Source organism: Pavona decussata, unplaced genomic scaffold (assembly GCF_977016875.1).
Source record: "Pavona decussata unplaced genomic scaffold, jaPavDecu1.1 SCAFFOLD_161, whole genome shotgun sequence".
Taxonomy (NCBI): domain Eukaryota; kingdom Metazoa; phylum Cnidaria; class Anthozoa; order Scleractinia; family Agariciidae; genus Pavona; species Pavona decussata.
Genome location: NW_028145572.1, coordinates 275051 through 292091, shown reverse-complemented (window position 1 = coordinate 292091; position 17041 = coordinate 275051). Strand labels below are relative to the sequence as shown.

Genomic DNA, 17041 nt, shown 5'->3' with positions numbered 1-17041 from the left:
AAAAAAATACATTTTAAACAACTGTAACGATAAATTGCAACGACTGTAAATGTAACTGTACGTAACGTTCTTACTGGTCCTCGATCACACAATAAGAAAAGCTAATGGGATATGTCAATTGGCCTTCCTGTCGAGTGATAAGAACCAGAAATTCGAGTTATCGGGGTAAACTTTGGTCAAGGGAAGCGAAAATCTGTTCGAGTTAGCGGGGTTTTCGAGTTATCGGGGTTCGAGTTATCCGGGTAAAAATGACTGGAAAGTTAGTTCAAATCCAAGGGAATTGAGACTCTGTTCGAGTTAGCGGGGTTGTTCGAGTTATAGGGGTTCGAGTTACCGGGGTTCTACTGTATATAAGTATATTGAACACACTTTCCTCCGTAGAGGCCGGCGCCTGTTTCGTGCTCGAGCGGAGGGAAATAAGGGACTGGGAGAGTGAAACAATGAAGAGCGTGGAGGATAGTGGGAAGGGAGAAGAAAGAAAGGAGGCCTCTGCTATATATTGTGCGGTTCTCGCTCTTCCCGTCGTCGTCCTCCCCCCCCCCCCCCCCCACCCCGCCACTTTTTCTTCTTTTCTGTATTTCTTCTTATTTCCGACTTTTTGCTCCTTTTGTTATGAACTAGGAGCCTCTGCGGAGCGCGATATTCAGTTTCTTAATTGTTGCTGTAGGTTTTGGTTCTTGGAATATTGTTTGCTGTTGATGATGATGTTGTTATGCCTCTTGTCACTGTCGTTGTTATTGCTCTTCAAAGAGAAAAAATCTAGGATGACATACAAAAAACGCGACTGACTAGCATTTCATTGCCAAACGAGAATAAAAAAAGATCGCCACGATGGAATTAACCAGACTATACTGATAACTAAAACTGCTTTGGATAATTAATGTAATGTTTAGTAATAAATTGAAGAATAAGTTTTCTTTACGGCTTTTTTTTTTTAAGAAAGTAAGAATAAAATTGTTAGATTATCTCCTTAATTGCCACCAAAATGCGTTTGTTTCCTGGGTCAGGTTGCATTAAACATCTAATGATAAGAGAGAGTTTTCTGCAGTCGTTCTCTGCGTTTCGAAGGATTTTCTTGAGCGCTATATTGGATCACTCGACTGAAGGCGGTTTAATGAGGATAGGGAACACAAAGTAAATGTGAGAAAATTCTCGAGAAGGTGGGAAATGATTGCAGAACACTTCCAGTTATCTGATTCATCGGTAAGCAGACCGGGCCAGGAGCGCTTGCTATTTAGACAAAATGTTCGTTTCAACCGGTCAAAATGTAGATGGCAGACGCGGATTAAGAACAAACGGACAAAATAAGCGGAAAATCTTCGGAGATATTCCACTTTTTCATTTCCAACCGGTTTGAAAGGAAATTACCTTCCATTTACAGAAAAATTGCCATTTCCATTTCTTCTTGCGCCATCATGGCGCCATCTTGGCGCCATCACTTAAGTTATGAATTGGTCTACCAATGAGATTGCAAGTTTGGAAATGAAAACGAGGTTTTTCGCCCAGATGGAAAAAGCTTTTCCGTTTGCCATGGAAAGTTTCCGGAACTTTCAACCACTAAATGCCTAAATCGAAAGCGCCACGGGACAAATACAGAAGACTCAACAATAGACCACATGGCCACAATACCATAAAAACAAAGAGAATGCAATATAGAATACCTTTAATTTGTATCATTACACCATGCAGGGCAGAACCTAAATGGATACTCCGAATTTACTGTCAAAAAACAATATAATATTAACTAGGTGCAAATCTTACTCGCCTATTTCTCGCTTTTTTTTCTTTTAATCCACAATCAACATGCGAGTAATTAACACCTACTTCGAATTTTTGTCATTTCCTCCCTCCCCAATTAACACCCTATGTGATCGAATGCAGTTTGGGCAATTTTTTGGCTTGATAATGGAGTGATTATGGATCTTTATGGAGCAGATTTTTTTTAATAGGCTTCAACAGAAAAGAAAGGTATTCCACGATGAAGCGGCGACGTTTTCTAGACTTGTAAAAATACGTTCTGCATAATTACCGGCTAAGAAAACCTTAATGCACAAATCATTCGGGCGGCCCTAAGTTTATAATTGAAAAGGAAGAAACACTTTACATGATACTCGTTCAGTATTGCAATACAACGTACTTTTACAATTGAAAGCAACTCAACCCTTTAAGCTCGAAAAAGGCCAGCATTTTACTTCTCCCTATAATATCACTACTTGGTTAAACACACCGGGCTTGAGAATATCGGAAATGAAATATTTTGGTTTTAAGTGTCTCAAAAACGGAAGGAAAGGTCTGCGTTCACATTAGCGTTTTCACACCGTTCACCTGCGTGCACTAAAGACGGATATCCAAAGATGCGTTTAGGTTCCCAGACCTTTTTCGAACTGTTCTCGACTCTAGAGCCTTTCATTTTACTGCGCAAGTCCCATCGTCGGTCACGTGCAAAAGGGAAGGGCCCCGATATTTTTCGGACCTTAATGTTCTCTTGTGCGTATGCTTCAATCTCACCTGCAATTCTACCTACAGACCTCCATTTTCAAACGTCCCCATTTAAGAAAGTATTTTCGAAAGCCCCCGTTTTCGAATCGTTTTAGTGTAGAAGTTCGGCAAAAAAAAAAAAAAAAAAACACAAAAAAGTAAGCGTTTTCAACCAAAAACGCACTGGTGTGGAAGGCAACTTCGTTCTCGGGGGCTTTTCTCGCTGCGAACGATCGAGGTTGTGTGAACGCCGGGGACTTCATTCTCAGTCTCCAAAATTTTAAAAAGAAAATACTCAATGAACAATTAACTGTTCTTGCTCTTTAATTCATCACCTCCACACTCCACAGAATTTTCATTTTCTCTTTCCACATTATTTATGTTCGAAAATAAAGAATAAACCACCAAGTATTAAAATATTGGCTTTGAGTCTGACACTCTCGATTCCGTTTACATTATTCCACTATCTAACAACGACCGTAACTTAACATAGTAAAAATATTATAGTAAAAAAGTACTTGTCAACATAAAACCATGTAACAGCCTTACAATAAAGGAAGGACACCCTTAGGAAACATGTTTTTCTCAGGAAGAAAAAAAAACAGTGGTGTTGTCGTAAGCACGTACGAGGAAAATAGAAAATAAAGTTGCCAAAATAATTTGTAAAAAAAAAAAGAAAAGATAACGATTTAATTTCTGTTAGTAAGCTATGAGACATTTTTGCAGCATTTTTAATCTGTTCCTGGTTCTTTCTAAACAAATGACAAAACAAAAGAAAACATTCCTTTTGCTCTGTTGAACAGTATTAAAGCAGAAAAATGTAAATTAAAAAAAAAGTTGTCGTTCATCCTATTACTATTAGTACCTTTCTTGGAAGAGAATTTATCTTTTTACAATTTTTTTATCGCTTATACTATGTTATGTGACAGTTGCAACGTCAAAAAAAATACACACTTACATACTCCTGAAGCCACCACAGATGTCATCATAGTTTGTTGTTGTTGTTATTATTTGTTTGTTTGTTTGTTTGTTTTTTGGGGGGGAGGGGTGGGAGCTAAATTGTCATTGGTTTGCTTCATTTGTCGATTTGCACGTTGCGCAAGTCGACCATCTTGAATTGTCTGGAATGCCACAAAATTGATACAATCTTATGACCGATTGTAGCTTCGAGCAAGTCAGTTTTGAGGATTAGGCAGTGATAACACTAAACTGGCCGAGGAATTTACAAACTATTACTTTCATCCGTTGTTTACTCGTTTGTTTGTACGTTTCTTTGTCTGTTTTCAGTGCGTGTTATCCAAAATTAAGTTTTCTGACTTTTGCCAAGCCTTTGTTTCCTACAGTTCGGCCATACGCAACTAGTCTGTCAATTCTACTAGAGTAACTTAAAAACTAAGCCCCCCTTTATTAAAATTTGACGTTGCAACCATAACAAAAATATAACTATCTGAGGTACGTAAGCGTTTATATTTTTCGGAGACTTAAGTTCAGCTATAATTTCCCCATTCCCTAAAGTTTTAGAAACTTGTGCGACACTTCAGGACGTACTACAGAAAGCCTTACCTGAGGCATTTAATGTGACTTCCAGAGTCACAATCACTAAGTCTGATATTTGTGATATATCCCGCAAATAAGTTCGATATGGGCGGTCGCTCCCCTACTAATTAACGAATTATATTGTTTTGTTAACCAAAAACGTTCGCTTGAGAAGAATTCTCAACAGTAAATCTGAAATTACAACTACAGTATCAGATGTGACCAGTGGTGATAAAACTTAACGTCAAAATCATTTTCGTTCCACTGTAATTACCTTCGCTGGGGAAAAACGAACAGGTGCTACAAGAAACGATTCGTGATTTAACTCGCGATTTAAGAAACGTTAGAAGGTAAGAAAGTTAAACTTAATGTGTGGAATCTGGTTAACAGGAGTACACATACATTAATTTTAATTAATTGTTACAAAAATAAATATATTGTTTGATTAATCACGGTATTTAATTTCTTCCTCTGTTACTAAGAACTTCGTTCCTTTTTGTTAGTCCACTGTCTCAACGCGTTCTCGGAACGAGACGAGAGACACCTAACACATCTACCTAACACGCGAGAGTTCCTTAGAAGATTACGCTTGACAAGCGAAGAGGAAAGTAGAATGCTAGTAAAGTCACATGATTTCGTGGACTGCTGGCGGTCGCTTTCTAGATATTCGGCGAACGAAGAAATAGAATCCCTCGCCGACGCTCTTTTGGCTCGTCATGCAATCTTTCGAGGAGAAAAGATTGCGTGACGAGCCAAAAAACCGTCTGCGAGGGAGGCTAGCGAAGAAACGAAGTGGAATGAGATGATGAACCGAGGGGCAACTGGGGTAAGTCCCCCTTTCCCAGTCTCGTCTCGGTTCTTCGCCCACTCCAGTGTCTTGTGATATGCTCGCCTGCTTGAAAGGGACTGGTAGCAATCTACTTATGATTGATATAACTTAATCACAGTGTTGCTTGTCCCGTCGTTGCCATTTGAAAACAGTTTACCAACTAACTTTTTGAAAAAAATTTTTTCCATCTTTTTTGCAGAGATTTCTAATGGCTTCCTCTTTAATTGGCTAATCAAAATTTTAGAAGTGCAAGAAGAGTTGTCAAGTTTCAATTTCGCTTTCCGACAGTTGACAACACCCCTTCTTCAGTTGATTTAACAAATTAAAATAGAAGCGATCTTAGTTTTTAAAAAGTTCATTTCCCTCGGCCGTCATTTTGACCTGGTACGACTTGATTGGAAACCTTGGCGAGTCTGGTAGTCTTTTTATCCCCCCCAAATGTCGCGCAAAATGCAGTGTTATTGGTCAAAGATGTGTTAAGTGTATCTCCTACATTGAGAGGCACCATCATTAATATCTAATATCTCTCCTACCAGAATATATGTCTGAATCCGTCTTTCTTTTTCGGCCTGGAGTATTTCTGACTTGTACTAATTCATTAATGCTTTTTTTGTCCAGGACCAATATGATTCAAGAGTCTTTTCCTTTCCAATCACGATCATTGTTTTTGTACTTAAACCAATGTCTCTCCATTCAAGTCTGACAACAAATTAACTGGACGCAATGCCGGTTTTCCAAAGCGGAGTTCCATTCCTGTTAGCTTAGACTTCAAGTGTTATTTCTTCTTGTGATAAAAATATTTCTCATTCATGTCCTTTCGTCGTTCAACATCCTTTTGCGACTAACAGCTGACGAGGAAGATCGTAGTCATCGTTTCGCCTTTGCATGGACCTCAGCATGACGTCACTAAACCGTGGATGACTAAATCCCGAAACTTAATCAATACACCGACCCCCGACGACATAATTATCATAAATTGGTATAATAACAAATCGACGTTAATTAAGATGATAATTCTTCTAACATGTAGGTAGACATTAAGGACCACTGCTTTCCGCCATCTTGGCCTTCTCTTGCGCTTTTTTCTTCTCGCGTAGTAGATTTTCCTCTTCGTCGTCTTCAGCATCGTCACCGCCCATCAATGAAATGAAACCCCAGGGTGGCTCGTCCTCGAACAACCGACTGATCGCGAGCAGGGCACTGGACACGACTGCAAGACCAAACGTGAAGTAGATGAACGTGAGAACCGTGAAGGCAATGACGTAACCCGGATGCTCTTTCTCGCTTTTGGACGGATGTTGAGGCACGTAATCTCCGAAACCGATGGTACTAAGAGTGATAAAGGCGAAATAAACTCCTTCAAAGAATGTCCACCCCTCGTAGCTTTTGCCTATACCCGCCAGGAGAAGAATCATTCCCGCAACCATGAGAAATATACACGCCACAGTTTTAAGGTAGATTTTCCGAGGTTCTCTTTTGAAGATTTTTGTATCCACCAATTTCCAGAAGTTCGCCGTAGTCTCCGTGATTCTCTCACCAATCGACTTCAGCATCAGGCCAGTGATAGGAATTCCGAATATGGCGTAAAAGATACAGAAAATTCGTCCCCAGATAGTCGCTGGAGCCATTTTCCCGTAACCTGTGAGAAGGTCAAGAAATAACGGTAAGACAAGGATGTCGAGACTTTTACTGGATGAAATAAGTGTTATTTTACTTGTCAGTACGATGGTGTTGTTATCAATGACGTGCCCTCCCTCCTCCCGACAAACACGATCTTTAAGAATTAAAAACTGTGGCTCTTTGAAGTGGTCTGTTTCAACACGAGGAGACAGTAGTCCCTCCCCCCCCCCTCCTAACAACGATCTTTAAGAATTAAAAACTAGGGGTCTTTCAAGTGGTCTGTTTCAACACAAAGAAACAGTAGGTCCTTTCTACTTCTCCTTGCCGTATGGAATGTTTTAGAAGCCGCAAAGTGATAGAGGTAGTGTTTAAAGAAGACTGGTGGGGTCCCTTTGAAACATTCAATGGATAAGTTCACTGAAAGCATGTCGCGCCCTATTTCTAAGCAAAGCCTTTTTAAGTTTAAATTCTGAGATTCTGATCATGTGGTTGCCAAATGAATACAATCTTAGCTGCTCTTCTTGGTCCATGGTGAAAACCTTTAAAAGATCTTCGAGTAATATATTAAACTGAGGAAGATTGTTTCCTCCGATTTCCACCTCCAATTGGAAAAACGCGACGTAATAGCTTCTCAAAACATTAATAATTATTAGACAATTTCAAGCAAACTTCATTAAATTTTATGATAATTAAGATCACTTTTCCAACCCTCCATCACGGTAGTGGCTTCCTTTGCTTTCTCTCCACGAATTAATAATGAGTTTGAAACGGATGTTTGAAAATCTACATAAGCTAGAATCTCATGGGATCTTGAGAGGGATACTTAAGGATCTTCACTTCTAATCCTCAAAGATCTCAGTTCAAGGATCTTGCATAATCTGGCAAAGACTCTTAAAGAACTTGCCAACTTCCTGCAAAGATCTTGACAGATCTTGAAGGGTCTTGCTTATAATTCTCTAATCGTATACCATCTTGCGTAAGATCCACCAAAAATCTTGCAAGAATCTCCCAGGATTATTCCTTTATTTAGGTTCGTAACAAAGATCCTGTTGGATCCTGTACCATTTGCAAGAGCCTCAGTGAAAGATCCCATGAAGAATGTTAACTTGGCCTTTTTATTCCCGAGTTTGACGGCACGCTGTTTTCCCAGTAATTCAGTAACACAATATGTTTGGTTTATCTTTTGAGTTGATAACTAAAGGTTTTTACCGCTGGTCAATTTACCTTTAGTTATCAACTCTGTCGACAAACCAAACATTCGTTTCTACTCCCCACCGACGAAACACCGCAGTTCCTTTAGAAACTAAACCCTTTATCCAGTAACACAATTCTGCATCTGCTTTCGAATAACTGGCCCCAGATTGTTACGGGAGGCGTAGTCTGACCACAGCCAAATATCAGAGTCGATACAGTAAACTTGAAAAAAATCATATCTATTTACTCGGAATGAGAAAAAAGAAAAAGAAAGAAAAGAAAAACAAAAATGTGATCCTCAGATTCGTGATGCAACTGGAACGGTACAAAATGAAGGAACGAATCTTGGCGTTCAAGACAGAATTATTAGTTTCGCCACTTGTGGTTTTCAGTTGTAGGCAGAATTCCTTTGATCTTTGGTGGTGTTGGTTTACGTGTTTGTTTGTTTGTTTGTTTGGTTGGTTGTATGTTTTTAATACTGCCTTGATGGTTTACTTCGTCTCAACGTTTTTATATTTAAGCTTGAAAAGATGTTCTCAAGAAATTTTGGGTCTATGGATAACTTTTCTTAAGCCGATGAACGGATGGTTTTCAACCTTTGACTTGTCTGTGAAAGAAATCTCAAAGGGTGACCATTGACAAAAAAGCTGGCAAGCGGGAGGGGTACAGGGACGACACAGTAGTGAGAGCACTCCTGGGTTCGATTCCCGACGTTGACGCCATGTGTGGGTTGAATTTGTTGTTGGTTCTCATCCTTGCTCCGAGGGTTTTCTCCGGGTCCTCCGGTTTTCCACCCTCCACAAAAACCAACACTTCGAGTTCAAATTCGACCTGGAACGCGCGGACACCTTTGCAACGATTTCCTAGAGAGCTCTTCGTTGCTCTGTGGGTAAACAAATTACGTTTACGTTTTGTTTTGTTGTTGTTTATGTTTTGTTTGTTTGTTTTGTTGTCGTTGTTGTTTTGTTTTTGTTTTCGTTTTTGTTTTACTTCAGTACAGGATGGTCCCACAACTTCCTGCGTTTGAAGAAAATTTTTTTAAAAGTGTGACTATTCAAATGAAAGCGGTTCACAGCAGCGCTTTCCGTGACATAATGTTTATTTCACTGTTTCTTTGTAGTTAGTTTTCAACTCAAAAAGTGTGATAGTAAAAACGCAAAAAGGTTTAAAACATAATTAAACTAAAATCACAGCTTTTTCTAGTTACTAATGACACTTTTCTTAAGCGCAAAAGAAAACACTTCAATATCGCATAGTAATGGCGACTCCTTTAACGACCTTACACTCGTCTAGGAATGCTGGCTTGATGAATTGCTAACGTAAAAGGTTATAAGACAGAGAGCACTTTGGCGCACAGTGGATAAACAAATTACATTTACGTTTCTTTTCTAGCAAGGTAGTCCCACAAAATAATTTTGAAGTGTGACTATTCAAATGAAAGCAGTTTACAGCAACGCTTTACGTGACAATGTTTATTTTACTGTTTCTTTGCAGTTTTCAGCTCAAAACGTTTAAAAGTAAAAGCGCTAAAAGGTTTAAAACATAATTAACCTAAAATCACCACCCTAATAGCACTTTTCTTAAGCGCAAAAGAAAAAAACTTCAATATCGCATAGTGATGGCGACTGTTTTAACGATCTTACGCTCGTCTGAGAATGCTGCCTTGATGAGTGCTAACGTAAAAGGTTATACGATTGTTCAGCTTAATGTGCTATTATCTTATACCTTCCGAAAAATTACTGAGGAGTCTTACTTAGAGGAACAGAGTTTTGTTTTTTAATATAACAGCACTTTGCGTCTCGTTAATATTTAAAGACTTAAAAAGTTAGAAAGGAAATTAAAACTTAACGTTGGCAGAAAATTGGGACATTTCTCTCTCCACGACATTCTGTGAATTTCCACATGACCGATTTCGTGAGTTTTGATACGAAATTCTGCGAAATTTAAGCAAATTTTTAAAGTGATAAGAATGCAAACATATTGTCTGACATTCCCCAAAGAGCACTAAAAGGGCAAAAAACAAAAATACTCAAAAATGAAAAAAAAAAAAAAAAAAAAAAAACTTCAAAGCTTCCGGCTGGCTGATATGATCTGTTATTCAGTGAGAAATACCTGATAACTGGGTGTGCGTTGGTTAAGATTGCATACTGCATAACATAAACTATAACACAATATTAACACTGTTCCTCTTGATAACAAATATCGCCAAAAAATGATACAAAGGCAATTACAGATTTTCTTATCTTTGATAAACACATCAGCTGCAAGCCACAGACAGTGAGCACATTTTCCCAAATCAAATACTGCGTTCATAAGTGCTTTAAACTCTAGTTCTTGGCGCTCTCTCTCACTTCGGTTATTGGGAAACGAAGACTCATCGAGACCGATTTTTACATTTGTTTTTTCTTAGTTCATTTTTTTTTTAAATATAGTTTCTAGAAACTCAGGGTGTTAAACCTTCATTTTTTCCCACACTTCTTATCATCATTTCAACCACGACTTCGTCAATCCCTAACACAAAGTAGATAGATTTAGAATCGCGTTTACAGGAAACGGCAAACACGAGATTCGTGTTTATGTTTTCTTAAAAGATGAGTTTCTAGATGAGGATAGTGCAAAACAATTCTGGCCTTTGATGCTAACACAAAACTACTCAATTTTACTGAGAAACTGAAAACATCGAGCGGCAACTATAGGATAAACATGGTCACGTGGCCATTTTTGCCGTTTGTCGTAAACATCTCTCTATTTCCAACATCCTTATCTAAGGTACTCGATCATTGCATAGTGGCTACATTCCTCCAACAAGAAATATACAGAACTATTTATTGCCAGGACTAAAAAAACTTTCATTTTTGTCCTGGGTCTTTGAAACGATTTCCTCACTAAAGGCGTGGTTCGAGATCGAATCAAGTTTGTATCTTTTAGTCTGGAGGGTGTGATCTCCAGCTTAATTTTTACTTTAAATTCACGAAAAGCCGTTTTCATTAGATAAAGATTTAAACAAACTAAAGCCACTTTTTTATAGTCGACGTAGAAAAACACTCTTGGTTTTTAATTTCATTTTTAAATCATACGAAAAGAGAGCGACGACCCCCTACTTCCTTCGTGATATATCTGTTCTTAATTATACAGTCGACTCTCGATAACTCGAACCTCGCGCTCACTCGAACCAATTTTCCTTTCCTTTCAGGTCATTTTCTATAATTTTACCCTCGATAACTCGAACTCCCGATAACTCGAGCCTTTTTCAATTTCCCTTGAAGGTTCGAGTTATCGGGAGCCGACTGTACAGTGAAATTGTTTGGACTCACATCACGCATTGATATTTCAAGTTCTCCTTGTCAAAGCTATCCGATTCCTATTGTCTAGCAATATTTTTATCAATACTTTCCTGCTGTTAAATAGCCACCGAGATTCATATTTCATGCACGTTAATCTCTCGTTATGAACTCAGTTAACGTCAGTCAACTTATCTGACGTTTTTACCTATATGAAACCGGATAGTTATATGAATACCAAAAGAACTTGAGCTATTTATCTCTTATTAATCTTGAGGTTAAACTGAGATTTGCTCTCATTAGAATCTCAACTGATGAATTTTGAAAAAGTATACTGTCTAACGCGGAGCTTAGTCCCAAAACAGGCACTGCAAAGTCCATTAAACAGAGTCCATTTTGAAAACTATTTTCTGTTTCTCTCCCTTCTTCGTTCTCTTCTTGTTATATTCTTCAATGAGCTTTTCATTAAAACATTTAAAAGTACTGTGCACTTGTAAAAACCCTTCTCAAAATGATTATGGAAAGATGGGCAGACAACCCGAAGCAGTCTCCACGGTAAAATATAAACGTTATAAGACAGCATACGACAAACCTACTTTCATTTTGTTAACAAAGAACTAAGATTGACTAAGAGTAATACCTGGTCGCGGGCAATTTTTTTTGTTAATTTTCTTCCTCATTTCTCTTTGGCTATTAATCGTTTTTAGGCAAACACAAACTTTTAGGCACGAAAGGGCGAACGAGATGTGGTTATGGGAGCCTCGAAAAGGAATTAAATAGAAAATTGGAAAAGAGAAAAGATTCTTTATAGAAACAGAGGTAAACTCGCCTACGGGCAACAATTCAACTTGTTGGTACTTCTAGAGCAACGAGACGACGTCTTTCAAGTTCGAGCACGTTCAGTTAAAATCCCGCGGTCTTATTTATCGAAGTAAAACTTAAATGACGCGAAGCTTGGGGTTGCCTGATTGCGAAGGGAAAGATATCCCACAGTGGTATAATTCGAGTTAAGAAAGATTCCCGAGAAGAAACGTCTGGAAATTATGAGGACCGGTGCGTCACTCGATGAAGCTGAACGTCTTGTCTTACCACTAGCGAGTGTATAAACACAACTTTAACTGGACAAGTTATCTTCAAACGAATGTCGAAAATAAAAATCAAAGGACCAGTCTACTTAGGTTATACTCTGCACTGGCGGGGTTTTACACTAAGTGTTTGACCACTTATACAGCCAAAAAAAAAAAAAAAAAAAAAAAAAACAGCAAAAGTGTTGAACATATGATTTCCTCATACATACATCGTCCTTCTTTATCTCAAGGTAACTTTCTTATTCAAAAATCGTGATTGTTTCTTTTTTGTCTGACAAAACTTAACTTTCATTCACTGTTTAATTAACGACACAAACCAACTTTTGGCATGGCGAGACAAAAATACGAATGCGGTGCAAATTCAATGAAACGGGCACTTTGACGACGCCAGTCTACAAAAACTGAAGACTTGATTATTATTGTACGTGTATGTTTTGATTTCAGTTTAATAATTTGGATAAATCGTGCAAGGGGGCACAGTTGCCGAGATGAACAAATGCAAATCAGTGATACTCACAATAAAGATATTACAATTCTCTAACTGACAAAACGCCGTAAACAAAGCTTCATCTCTAACATACAAAGCAACACATAAATGTTTCATACGCAAAGAGGTACGCCAAATTACTTCCAATTATGCCTCGACGATTCACAGATTTGAAAATATTTATTCTAAGGCGCTATGATACTTGAGAAGATAATTTGTTTAGCTGGGCCGAATGGTACATACAAATGTAAGATTTCTACAGTACTATGACAATCGTTCCGCAGTTGTCAAAATGTTTTATGTTGCTTCAAAGGTGAACGACGTTCTATAACCTAACTCAGTGATTTAAAGACGGCACAGTTCTATACTTATCATTTGAGGTTAATTAAGGAAAACCACATTCTAAGATAATCATTAATCTAAAAAGCTGAAACGCACGTTTTCTGACATTTCAAAGTAAACGCCAACGTTTTCGATTTTGCGAACGTAAAATTAAAACCAAATGGCAATATATTGAAGAAAAAGACAAATGTTGATTAAAAACGCATGTAACTAACATTTACAACAACGAGGAAAACGACAATTGTGACCAAATAAGTGAGAGGCACGTTGCATGTAAATTTTAAGATTTGTCGCTTTCTTTCCAGTGCCTGAAGAGTTTCACGGAACAGACAACAATAGAAAAGGGTCTGATTTAATATTTTTGTGTTTATAATTTCAAATCAATTTGTTGGCAGCGCTAAGACAGATTACACCTAAAACAACTTTTCCAGACCCTTCAAGTCAGATGAGAACTATTTTTGTTGAACTAAATTTCTTTCCAGAAATTACACTAAAATAAGTAAACGTGATAATAAAATAAACCGGAAACAATTCTTCACTTCTTGGGGGAGAGTTCGTCTTAAATATGTATTCTATGAAAATAAAAATAAAATAGAAATTTCATTATCCGACTACGCGCGGAAGACTTTAACTCAAAAGAATATTGACGATTCATGGATGAAAACATAAAATCAGATCGTGGTGTTTGATAAAAATAAAAGGAAATAGACTACACCTGGAATTTCGCTTCTTGGCGATGTTTTTATAAAAATCGCACAGAGTAAACATGAATTTTCATTCTTGGATTGAATGTCTGTATTTAAGCAAGGATTAAACTGAAAAAAAACTAATTTGCATCCGTGTTAATACAGTGATAACGAAAGTGTTAATACCAACAGTTTTTTTTTACGCCGCAAGTCCTACTTGATAATTCTTTCTCTTTTCTTTCGACCAAACGAACCGACAAACGACTCTCCGAGCTTTATTTTCGTGTTTTGACAGTCGTATAAATTAAGTCGAAAACTCACTTAAAGATATATTTTAACAAGAATTTGAAGCTCTCCTATGAAAAGAAATTTTAATACTCCATACTGCTAAAATGCGTCAGTTTATCGGCAAAACCCTTCTAACGTTAAATTTATGCATTTTTTAAGACAATAAAGCTATATTTTCGTCTTTAGCATTCTATTTTATTTTATTTTCCAGCAGACCTATGCGGAAAAACCATTCATACGTGAAATTTCAGATTTCAAAACAATGTTCAGTGAAATATATTTTGAATATGTAGCCCTTCGGCATTTTCGACAAGAAAGAGAGGAAAAGAAATGAAATAGTTTTCATGTACATTTATACCTTTCTTTGAGAAATCCAAGGAAAACCGAAAATGCGTTAAAACACATTTAATCCGTGGCAGGTGGCTTCCTATTACTGAAAGTAATTTTTCACTATTTTCAATTTTTGTTTATAGTAAACATGGATCACTCGAAGGCCGCGAATCGAACTAGCACTAAGATTTCAATGGCCGAAATATGGATTGATCACAAAAAAATTGTGCAAATTATCTAATCGAGGGCAGTCCCGATTCCTTTTTGGGTAAAACAAAAAGTACATGAGAATGATAGAGAAATATCCAGATTTATTTGATCGGAAGTAATAGAATATGGCCTTGTAACAAATTGGTCCTCAAACGCACTTTTCCAGCCTTATTATTTTCGCCGGTGTCGAATGTTTCTTGCTAAATGAAGGCAATTTTTTTTTCTTTTTTTAAAAAAAAGTTCACTTCTTTATTTCTACGACGACGGAGTCAGATTTCGTAGGAAGATATGAGCAGACCTTCAAAAGAAACTAAATACTCTTTGATCTGTTCGTAACTCTACGGACACGAGGAAATGATCGAAGCACCCTCGCCAGAAATTTTACCAGTTTATTTATAAAAACGCTCGGATTTTAGTCTTGACGCGAAAAACAGCTTTTTTGCTGTACAAAATTAAAATCGCTTTTATCGAATATATTTACGTTGCTTATATTGTTTGATTATACCAGGTTTTAGCTTCTTAATCACCCATGTCATAAAAAAACCCTTTTCTACCAGGCCAAGAAGCTACAGCTGTTTTTTAAATAAATATACAATTTCTCCAACAGGATCGAAGAAATCGTGAAAAATTGCGCTTCGTTTTCGGCACAGCTCCTTACTGTTAGCTCCAGAGATCGTTTTGTACACCACAGTCTCTAAACGACTACACAACATTTTCGTGGCTGGAATAAAATATTCATTTGTCGGTAATTTCTAGTTCGATAGAAATGACAGATTCACGTTTTGAATAGGTAAAGCTCAATTTTTTATTTACTCGCTCGAAAATAGGCATTTAATGATATCCCTTCTAATTGAGCAGCGTACAATGTTCTCCAGCGATTCTGAAAGTTCAAAAACCTAGCTTCCTCGCTCGGACGAAATTGGATTTTTTACAAACAGTGATAGAAATAAATGAACCGCTAAGCTTCCATTGTTATTTTGTCGTCTTCTCTGCTTTAAGTTCATAATCTTTTGATCGCTGTTTTGCATAATACAGCGATCCACAGCTTGAGTTTAGAACATTGTGCTTCGCTGCGAAATTAATTCGCGAAAAAGCAAGCCGTAATGCGTTCTCGTTTAAAGAAATTACAAAACTCGGTGATTTGGTAGTTTTCGTGTCAGTGAAATGCCCCATTTTCTGCGTTATAACTAATGAACCCATCCAAAGAATAACTGTTAAACAAAACAACTTGCTCGCACCGAAGAACGTAGGAAATCCAGTTTTGAATATTCATGTTTACCGAATTGACAACATTTCGTTCGGCGGTTTTTTTCCTTAATTCAGAACAAAAGGAGGCAGGATTTTGATCGACCGTCAAATAAAGGTTCTTTGGACCGTGACAATAATTTTTTTCCGTAAAATGAAATTAATAAGTCTGGATCGGCCAAAAGGCAAACTAGAGATTCGATTTCGCTTGGGTCTGATGATAATGAGTGGAGTTTGACAGCGGTAAATCACGCTTTATAGCTTTTTGCTGAAAACATTCAACTAAAGTTACGGGTCAACGAGCGAAGATTCCGCTTCTACTGGCAACGAGAAATCGAAATGCAAATATTCTCCTAAAATAAACTGTTCGCTTGGCGTGTTAGTATACGAAATTACCCCCAAAAATTGGTTCGCTTAACACTATGCGCCAAAACCTACGCAAAAGATAGGCTAGCCAAGACATTAGCGAGGCAAAAATTTGAATTGTAAGAGCTCTCAGTTTCTGCGGCATTTTAATGGTACACCACAACCTACTGTCGGCCCTGCAAATCAACAACATACTGACAACTAACTATGTTTCATGGATCAAAAAAAGCAACGAGATAAATATAAATGTAGTCCTTATGCAAACATTGATATGTGTATTCGGTATAGTCCACGAGGCAAACTCGCAAACGAAGTTAAGCTTAATTCTACTCACCTATAGTTGTAACAACCGTCCCAGTAAAGAACAACGACCCTGCAAAACTCCAGCGGTCATAACCGACATCGAAATAGCCATCGTCGATGGCCTTCGAAATTTCTTCAAACAGATGATTCATTTCTTCGTCGGAAATGTTGTACTTCGCTTTCATTTGTTGTTGTACTTTGTCAAAGTGGTGTATTTCCTTATGCTCGGCTCCCGATTCGATCGTTTGGAACACCGCCGCGCCAAATAGTAGATAAACCAAGAATAACGTTGTTCGTAGGACGAGATTTTTCGTCGGGCCTTTCAGCGCCTTCAGAAAGTTTAAAAAGAAAACCCCCATTTGGCGAGGGAGCGAGGACCGAAGCTGTGAGTGCTAGCGGACGGCGCGGGCCGTGGCTTGATGTTTGTGAGAGCCGTATATGACAAACGTGCTATTTTCTTACCGGAGGAGGTTGGTACTTTGTCCACAATCGTAACCTGATAAGCCGGTGACGTCACACCTGGCAATATTGTTGAGCAGCAAAGAATGAATAGCTTGATTATAGGATATTGTGTCCGCAAATTTGGAAAATGCCACAATGCATTGTTAGCAACTGTACATAAACACGGATAATTGGTGACGCGCGCGGTCGACTTAGCCGCAAAGCGCGGGAAAATCCTTGAAGCGTGAAGCAAGCGAACGCGCGCTCGACAAAAAAATGACATTCAAGCTTGGCTGACTAGCGCGTTGATCATTCGT

At 37.9% G+C, this 17041-nt stretch overlaps 1 protein-coding gene across 1 annotated transcript; it reads right to left on the bottom strand.

The window, feature by feature from the left end:
• Nucleotides 1–2784: 2784 nt before the first annotated feature.
• LOC146464551 (two pore potassium channel protein sup-9-like) lies at nt 2785–17024 on the bottom strand. The gene is made up of 2 exons (XM_085129514.1): nt 16315–17024; nt 2785–6482 (listed from the first exon to the last, which is right to left on the bottom strand). The coding sequence occupies exons 1-2, from the start codon at nt 16640–16642 to the stop codon at nt 5881–5883; spliced, it is 930 nt and encodes a 309-aa protein (XP_084985640.1). The 5' UTR covers nt 16643–17024; the 3' UTR covers nt 2785–5880.
• Nucleotides 17025–17041: the final 17 nt, after the last annotated feature.

What these genes read in the sequence shown, in the direction of transcription:
- LOC146464551 (XM_085129514.1), bottom strand. Translation starts at nt 16,642, where the DNA reads ATGGGGGTTTTCTTTTTAAACTTTCTGAAGGCGCTGAAAGGCCCGACG. An exon ending in GACGGTTGTTACAACTATAG is followed by an intron (nt 6,483 to 16,314) that starts GTGAGTAGAATT and finishes ACCTTCTCACAG; the next exon opens with GTTACGGGAAAATGGCTCCA.